General features: G+C 66.6%; 4 protein-coding genes across 4 annotated transcripts in view; 2 read left to right on the forward strand and 2 right to left on the reverse strand.

Annotated features, from left to right (window-relative positions):
* Nucleotides 1-109: 109 nt before the first annotated feature.
* Nucleotides 110-3,760, forward strand: AMSG_05091 (uncharacterized protein; the record flags this gene model as incomplete). Its single annotated transcript, XM_013902695.1, has 3 exons — nt 110-877; nt 919-1,871; nt 1,927-3,760. 3 exons carry the CDS (start codon nt 110-112, stop codon nt 3,506-3,508), a joined length of 3,303 nt encoding a protein of 1,100 aa, XP_013758149.1. The 3' UTR covers nt 3,509-3,760.
* Nucleotides 3,526-5,759, reverse strand: AMSG_05092 (uncharacterized protein; the record flags this gene model as incomplete). The annotated part of the gene is made up of 2 exons (XM_013902696.1): nt 3,526-5,612; nt 5,747-5,759. 2 exons carry the CDS (start codon nt 5,757-5,759, stop codon nt 3,526-3,528), a joined length of 2,100 nt encoding a protein of 699 aa, XP_013758150.1.
* A 252-nt stretch (nt 5,760-6,011) lies between these two features.
* On the forward strand, nt 6,012-6,744 carry AMSG_05093 (UPF0424 protein; the record flags this gene model as incomplete). Its single annotated transcript, XM_013902697.1, has 2 exons — nt 6,012-6,070; nt 6,129-6,744. The coding sequence occupies 2 exons, from the start codon at nt 6,012-6,014 to the stop codon at nt 6,640-6,642; spliced, it is 573 nt and encodes a 190-aa protein (XP_013758151.1). The 3' UTR covers nt 6,643-6,744.
* Nucleotides 6,622-8,538, reverse strand: part of AMSG_05094 (uncharacterized protein) — a gene marked incomplete at its 5' end in the record, with an annotated part of 2,099 nt that continues 182 nt past the window's right edge. The window contains one exon of the mRNA XM_013902698.1: nt 6,622-8,344. Coding sequence (XP_013758152.1) covers nt 6,666-8,344 — 1,679 coding nt within the window. The 3' untranslated portion in view covers nt 6,622-6,665. The remainder of the gene's footprint in view (nt 8,345-8,538) is intronic.

Genomic DNA, 8,538 nt, shown 5'->3' on the forward strand with positions numbered 1-8,538 from the left:
CGCTCTCCCTGGGTCCCCATCCCCATCCACATGCCACTCGTCAGCGCTCGCAACCGCAACCAACCGCAGCCACTCGTCGCTCTCGCCCCTCCCCGCCCCGCCCAACTCCATGGTGCGGTTTGACGCAGACTTTGAGACGGGCAACCTGGCAAGGGTAGAGCCAGCACCCGCGCGCAGACATGCCTTCTGTCTGTGGCTTCGTGGAAGCGAGTGCGAGGATGCCGTCGGCAGAGAACCTGCTCAAGCCGCCGACCACGACGGCTGGTTCCACTTCCGACTCACCGACATGGCGCCAGAGACGACGTACACGCTGACGCTGATGAACCTGCCTCTTGCGCTCAAGCGCATCTACGCCAAGGATGTTCGTCCGCTGGTAGCATGGGGTGCCGATGGGTCCTGGGTCCGCCTCGAAGGCCCCTGCCAGTTCAAGACCTCCGCCAACGCTCTCCAGCTGCGGTTCAAGATCCGCGCGACGAGGGCATCGCCGGCCAACTCGCGTCTGGGGCCGGACGTCGGTGGCTCGTCCGACGACGCCTCATCAGATCTCCCGCATCGGCCTGCTGTCGGATCATCCGCTGACGAGCTGGCTAGCGTCCGCATCGCCGCCTGGCTGCCGTACTCGCATGCAGAGCTCCAGTCCACACTGAGTGGCCTGGACGCCAAGTTTGGCAGCCGGCGCCGTGGGCGGAGCAGCAAGCTTGCGCCGCGCGTCTTTTACGCGCGTGAGCTTCTCGCTCGCTCACGGCTCGGCCGCCGCATCGACCTACTCACCGTCACCCAAGATGTGGCCGCGCCACCGCCGCTCCCACCAGTCGCCGACGTCGCCAAGCCGTCGCCGCACTCGGAGACCTCGGGCAACTCACGGTCGGGAGCAACTGTCGGTGGTACAACAACTGACGCCAGCGGCGACGCCCGAAGCAGGTCGTGCGGGCACGCGCTGCGCCGCGCCTCCCGTCCTCGGCCCTCGATGCGCAAGACTACGTCGACGGCGCGTTCCCGGACCGAACCTCGCCGCGGCCGCCCATCTTTCCCACTCGTCAGGTCGTGCTCATCTTTGCGCGGGTAGTGGCATCTGACTCACCGGCGTCACATGTGGTCGACGCCTTGATCCGCGCGCTCACGTCCGACTCGGCGGTGGCCACACTCCTCCGCTCGCGCTTTGTCTTTAACATTGTGCCAATGGTCAACCCGGACGGCGTAGCGGGTGGCTGCAACGACGCTACTGTCAACGGCGTGGACGTTGCGGAAGCCTTGGCCGCGCGCAGCGACGACGGCATCGCCAGCCGCACACCGGGCGCTGCCGCGCTGAGAGCGCTCGCTGCTGCGCTCGGCAAGCGCCGATCGGTGGCGTATGTGTTTGAGCTCCGGGCCAACGTGGCCCGTCGGCACACCCGGATTCTCGGTAACGCGCTCCCGAACGCGTACGATCAGACCAGCAACGCGCTGTTTGCGCTCCTCTTCGCGCGCGCCTCGCCGTTTGTCAACATCGGGTCGGAAACGCCGTCGTCAACACTTTTCACCCCGCTCGGCGAGCCGTCCACCTTGTCACATCCCGCCTTCCATGACCTCACGCGGGCTGTCCATGCGTACACGGTCAAGGTTGCGGCACATGCGTTGCCACGCAAAGGTCTGCCCCGCGCGCCTCATCCGCCGGCCGATCCAGGTGGCTACATTCACACGGCGCATGCGCTGCTTGAGGCGATGGCGGACATGGCGGGAGGTGCCGGCGGTGAAGGCACCTTGCTTGCCGATCGCGCAAAGGTGGCGATGTCGGTCCCGCTTGCGCCGCTAGCGGCGTCGGCGGCAGCGCTCGGACTTGACTCGGGCTCGGCGCGACTGCTTTTTGCGCCTCGTCTCCAGCGCCGACACTGGTCTTCTCGGCCGTTCGCAAGGTTTCGGCCAAGCAGCGCAACTTGGCGCTTGAAGCTGCGTTTGCGCCGCGACCGGCGCCGACATATCGACTCGCGCACGTCTCGTCGGCCTCCTTCGAACAACGCTCACGGCGCACGGCTTTGTCGACGCTGGCCCTGATCACCGTGGCTGGACGCTGTTCTGGGTCGGGCGGCACATCAGGCCGGCGCTGCTGGTGGCGATGCAGCCGTACCAAAAGGTCAACCACTTTCCGCTCTCGTCCGAGTTGACTCGCAAGACCGAGCTGACGCTCAACTACGAAACAGCACGGGCGCAAGCTGGCGACGCGCTCTTCGACTTTATGCCGCAGACGTTTGCGCTGCCACGGCAGGCCGACGAGCTACGTGCGGCAATCGAGTCTGGGGCGAGCGACTCGCCGCTGTGGATCTACAAGCCATCGTCGGGCGCGTGCGGACGCGGCATTGCGGTGCTCGACTCGCTAGCCAAGGTGCCTGCGCTCGACAAGCCGGCGGTGGTGCAGGCGTACTTGGACAACCCGCTCCTTGTCGACGGGCGCAAGTTTGATCTCCGACTGTATGTGGTGGTGACCTCGTTTGCGCCGCTGAGGGCGTTTCTGTACGAAAACGGCCTCGCACGGTTTGCCAACCTCCCATACACGTCTGCGGCTCAGTCGCTGGACTCTGCAGCGACGCACCTCACCAACGTCTCACTCAACAAGCGGCACAAGGAGTTTGTGAAGAACGCTTCGGCAGCCGACGATGGGGTCGGATCGGTCTGGTCGGTGCGTGCAATGCGAGTGCGGCTGGCGGCCATGGGGTTTGACGTGGGAGCCATCTTTGCCGCCATCGAGCGAGTCATTGTGGCTGCGCTGAGTGCAGTGGAGCCAGCGATTGCGCCGCATGTGGCCGGGCATCCATTCCTGCCGTGCTTTGAGCTCTTTGGCTTTGACGTCATTCTCGACGCCGACGCCAAGCCTTGGCTCCTCGAGGTCAACTCGTTTCCGTCGGTCTCGTGTGGAACGCCTATGGATCTGGACATCAAGTCTCGACTTGTGGCAGACATTTTTACGCTTATCGGCCTGGTGCCGCCTGCTTACCGCGAGGCCGTACCCAAGGCGAGCTCGACCGTGGACGCGGCTCGGGCGGAGCTGGCACGGGCCGGAGAGACCGGGTTCAAGTGCATTTATCCGGTGCCCACGGCGGCGGCAGCGGCAGCCGGGTACGATGCTCTTCCGCTGAGCGTGCCGTATGCCGACGATGAGGTGGAGGCTGTGTTTGGCGATGCCGGGGTCGAGACATTTGACCCGTCGGTGCCGCTGACGCCTGCGGCGGCACGAGTGGTGTTCCGGGCCTATCTGCGTGCAATGGCAGAGCGGCTGGGCGACGGTGGGGAGGTGGATCCGGCTATTTCAGAGTTTGTGGTGATGACGAGCAAGTATGCCGAGGTGCGGTCGAGTGATGAGCTGACGGCGCTCCGTGAGTACATTGCAGCGCATGAGGCAGCTGACCTGGCGCGCGGCGGGAGCAGCAGCGAGCAGCTGATGCATTTCATTGCTGGGGCGAGCGAGGACGAGCTCGAGTCCCTGCTCAAGGCTGTCCACGAGTATGTGCCTGCGGCGGTGCTGATGCATGTCTGAGAGGGCTAGCAGGCAAGTCACCAGTCCGAGTCCGAGTCCCAGTCATCGTCGTCCGAGTCGACAACAACAACCTTGCGGCGGTCGCCCATGGCAGACGCGAGCGCAGCGGCAATGCCGGTGAGCGGCGGTGAGGCCACAGCGGGAGCGGAGGTGGAGCCAAGGTCGGTGCGCTCGGGGGCGCCGACCTTTTTGAGCGATGCCACGCCCTGGTGGGATTGGATGGATGAGAGTAGCGAGCCACGACCAGCGCCAACGGTGGGGCGAGTGCGTGCGGTGGCTGGCGTGGCGGCGGCGGCTGGAGGCGGCGGTGGCGGCGGCGGCAGCGCACCAGAGCCAGCCGAAGCCGGTGTGGCCCTGGCCTTGGCCTTGCCGCCCTTGCGGATGGAGGCGCCGGGCGGCGGAGGCGGTGGAGGCGGGGGCGGAGCGCCGCCGAACGGCGGCGGCGGCGGTGGCGGCGGCGGGGCGGCAGAATCACCGTCTGTCGCAAGAGCTGCGGCGGCCGAGTCACCGAGGGAGGTCGACTTGGAAGTGAAGCGACGCTTGAGGGTCTGCCAGCGCGACTTGCGCTTGCCAGCGAGGGCATCGGGGATGCCGCTCTCGGGAGGGGCGTCGACGCGGCGGCAGAGGCCGTGGTCGACAAGAGCCTTCAGCCAAAACTCGACCTCAGCCTCGGTCTCTGCCAGGAGCCAATAGGTATTGAGATTGCGGCGTGCGACGTAAAAGGTGGTACCAGGAAGAAAGCCATCCCGGTCGACCTTGCCAACGGTGCAGCCTGCGACGATGACGGAGCCGCGCGGCTTGTTGTCAGGCGAGAGGTTCTTAAAGTAGTAGAGGACCATCTCTTGGAGGACGCAGTAGCGCTGGCGCCACTTGCTATTGGAGCTTCCCTCTTTGGCGAGATAGCCGGCCATGTCTGCGGCGCCGAGGTCGGAGAGCAGCATATCGTGCTTGGCCTTTGTGGCAGTGTCCGAGTCAGGCTCGGCACCGGCGCTAGGGTCGCGGGCAGGACGAGACAAGCCGTGCGGCGTGGCCGATGGGATGGCAGCAATGATGGCGGCGGTGGCCTCTGAGTCGTCGATTCCGATGGAGGCGAAGAATTCGTGATCTGCATCCTCCAACTCGTCTCCGTCGACCTCATTGGCCTGACAGGCGTGTGCGGCAGCGTCAAAGCCAGCCGCGATGAGCCACTGGCAAACCTGGTAGGTGGTACGCGACCGGCGCCAAGAGCTAGCAAGCTCGGCCATGTCGGGCGCCGAGATGACGTCGGATGGGTTGTGGTCAACAAGTGACGGCAGGGCGTCCATTGACTTGGCAGCATCGACCGGGCGCGAGCGGACCGGCTCGGGCGTCTTGGCGCGGGTGTGGACAGCCGTGGTGTCGACAACCGGGAGGAGCGGCATGGATTGGATGGCTGAGGCCGACTTGCGCCGCTTCGGCGGCGGGGCTGGAGGACCGCCTGTTAGCTGGCCGGGGATGCTGAGCAGTCCGGCGCCAGGCTTGGGTTTGGGCTTGGGCACGGGAGCCGGCTTGGGCTGCGTGATTGGCGATGCAGCGGACGGCTTGGGCACGGGCGCCGGCGGTGTCTTCTTGGGCACAGGCTCGGGCTTGGGCATGGGCTTGGGTACAGGTGCCGGTGGGGTCTTCTTGGGTACGGGCGCTGGTGGTGTCTTCTTGGGTACAGGTGCAGGTGGGGTCTTCTTGGGTACGGGCGCTGGTGGTGTCTTCTTGGGTACAGGTGCCGGTGGGGTCTTCTTGGGCACAGGCTCGGGCTTGGGCATGGGCTTGGGTACAGGTGCCGGTGGGGTCTTCTTGGGTACGGGCGCTGGTGGTGTCTTCTTGGGTACAGGTGCCGGTGGTGTCTTCTTGGGTACGGGCTCGGGCTCGGGCTTGGCCATAGGCTCGGGCTCGGGCTCAGGCTCGGGCTCGGGCTTGGGCTTGGGCTTGGGCTTGGGCTTGGCGACGGGCGGAGCAGCGGCGGCAGCAGCATCAGCAGCAGCAAGCGAGTCGGCGGCAAAGGCCACCGATCGCTTGCGGACAAGATCCGACTTTGGCAAAAGAGGCGGAGGAGCAGCCTTGGACCGCTTGGGCGGCGGCCTCGAGGCGCCTAGTCGGCGACGAGGTGACGACGACGGCGAGGAGGACAAGTCCAAGATGAGCCGAGCAGAGGTAAGTAAACAGAGAAGGATGAGAGGTAGGAGGTGGAAAGGGGGGGGGGGGGGGGGGGTGAGAGGTCCGTACCCGAGCCGTGCATGGTCAGGTGGTGCCCTCCAAGGCGGCGTTGCTACTCCCTTTGCAAAAGGTGCCACTCCCCGGCCGACGCACCTGCAAACGCCACTTTGGTCACATGGCGCATCCGGCTGGGCCTGCCGACGGGCGGCGGGCTAAACTGGCCGTGCGGCGACCGACCGACGACGACCGACCGATGACGACCGACCGACCGACCGACCGACCTACGACGAAGCGCAGGTCGCGGCGACGGCACTCGTCTCTGACCTCGGCTGCGATGGACACGGGGGGACACGGCGGAGGATGCGAACACTGCGTGGAGCAGGGCGAGGGCTTGTCGCTCTTCGAGGTCATCGACACTGCAGCGGTGGTGGCCTTCAACGAGGAGACCGAGGGCGGCAGCTGGCGTCTTTGTGCCCTACACCGAGCGCTTCGGCTCGCATCCGCCGCTGGTCTCGGACGCCGATGCGCAGCTCATCATTCACATCCCGTTCACGGCTAGCGTCAAGCTTCAGTCGCTGGTGGTCATGGGCGATGGTGACTCGGCGTTCTTCCCGGCGCATGTCAAGCTCTTTGCCAACCCGCGCGCCGTCATCGACTTCTCCAACGCCGACGACCTGGAGCCGACGCAGGAGCTGGACCTCGCGGCCGACGCACTGGGCGTCATGCCACACCTGGTCAACCCGCCCAAGTTCTCGTCGCTCTCTTCGCTCACTCTCTATATCACCGCAAACGGCTCCGGCGACGACGACGAGCAGACCCGCATCAAGTACATCGGCCTCGGCGGTGAGCACTCGGCGCTGGTGGGCTCGCGCGAGGTCGTCATCACCGCCTACGAGTCGCGCCCGCAGCCATCCGACCACAAGACCAAGGCCGACGCCTTTGGCGGAACAAGCTCTATCTTTTGATGAGGGGATAAACCGCTGGTTTGCTACCACCGACGGTGTCTGCGCGAGCTGTGAGCGCTGCGCTTGCCAGGCGAACCCGCCAGCGACGCCATCATCGACAGCAGATCCAAATCGGCTTCGGACGGCTCGTATTCTCCAGCCTGAACAGACGGCTCGGAGAAGAGTGATCGGTTGTGTCGCCGCGAGCTGCGGTGTCGCCGCGATGCATTCTGCCGCCGCGATGCATTCTGCCGCCGCGATGCCTGGTGGCGAGGCGGCGGAGGTGGGCGTGGCGGCGGCGACGGCGAGCGCGGCGGCGGCGGCGATGCAAATCCGACGCCTGACGCCTCCAGCTCGTCGACCAGATCAAAGAGCGAGTAGACTCGCGTCTGTGGTGGCTCGGCATACAGCGACGTGTGGTGGGTGTGGGTGCGGGAGTGGGAGAGGCGTGACGCCCGCGGCGGCGACGGTGACCGCGACGGCGACCGCGGGTACTCGACACGTGAGCGATGTCGCCGCCTCGACCGGTCGGGCGAGGCCGGAGAGTCAGGAACCCGGTGCTTGGCGCGAAAGTAGGCGCGGTAAATGGCTTCGGCCGCGCGCTCCATGGCCAAGGTCTCCGAATCATTCCCCTCGTCAGCTTCGTCGTAGGTAAACTCAGAGTAGCAAGCGTCGCCTTCATCGTCGTAGCCCGAGTACGGTTCGAGCTCATCGTCGTAGACGTAGCCGGTCTCAGCCTCATCATCGTCGTCATCATCGGCAAAGCTGAGCGCCGCACCGCGGCGTGGAGCGAGATCGTCGTCTGCGGCCTCTGCTGCGCGCTCGACCTCCATGATCCGCGCACGCAGCGCTTGGACTCGACGTGCCGGAGTGATGACTGCCGGAGCGCTGTCAGGGCTCGGGCGCGGCGGCGTAGTACCGGCGTGGATGGCGCGCAGCCGCTCGTACTCGGCCAGCAGTGACGATGCAGCCAGCGACTCGGAGACCTGCGCCTGGACCTCGGGCGGAACACTCTGCCGCTGAGCCATGCCTGGCGTCAGTGGCGAGACAGAGGGCGAGAGAAGAAGCGAGTCGTTGGCTGGTGTCTGGCCCGCGGCCGGTTTGGTCACTGCCAGCATCGGCGGGGTGTGGACCACCGGTGAGCCCTCCACCGACGCGACCGCGGGCGGGCGGATCGGCGACATAGGCGTCCGATGCGGCGGGGCGCGGTGACGCAGCGAGGAAGCTGGGCTGCAGTGCGCCTGTGTCAGTGCCTGTGTCTGCGCCGACGCCTGCGCCTCGGCCCTGGCCTGCGCTTCGGCCTCAGCCTGGGCCTTGGCTTCTGCCTCAGCCTGGGCCTTGGCTTCGGCCTCAGCTCGGGCCTGCGCTTCGGCCTCGGCCCTGGCCTGCGCTTCGGCCTCAGCCTGGGCCTTGGCTTCTGCCTCGGCCTGGGCCCGCGCCTCGGCCTTGGCGCGAGCGGCAGCATCCTCGAGCGCGCGGGCTTCTGCGCGGGCCTTGGCCTCTGCCATGGCTTTGTGCTCATGCTCGAGCCGGGCTAGCTTGTCCTTTGCCGCGGCAGCATCAGCGAGCTTGGCCTGGACAGAGAGCGACTTGCCGATGATGGCATCGTTCTGCGAGCGCAGCCTGTCGAGGCGGTCCTGGAAGCCCGCGCGCTCCGACTCCATGACTTGGACGATGCGCTGGTTGTCGGCCTCTGCCTGCGACAGCTTGCGCAGCAGCTCGCCTAACCGACCCCCGCCCGTCCCCACCTGCGCCTCCCGCAGAGGGCTGCTCATCTCTGCCTCGCCAGCTGCCGTCTCTGCGACACGTGTTGCCGTCTTGCTGCAAGACGCCCGCCAGCCCGCCCTGCCCGCCAACTGGGTCAGCTCGGCTGCCCGCACGGCGCCAAAACCGGAGCTGAGCCACGGAAGGGGGGGG

The sequence above is a fragment of the Thecamonas trahens genome (assembly GCF_000142905.1).
Source record: "Thecamonas trahens ATCC 50062 unplaced genomic scaffold supercont1.21, whole genome shotgun sequence".
NCBI classification, from domain to species: Eukaryota; order Apusomonadida; family Apusomonadidae; genus Thecamonas; species Thecamonas trahens.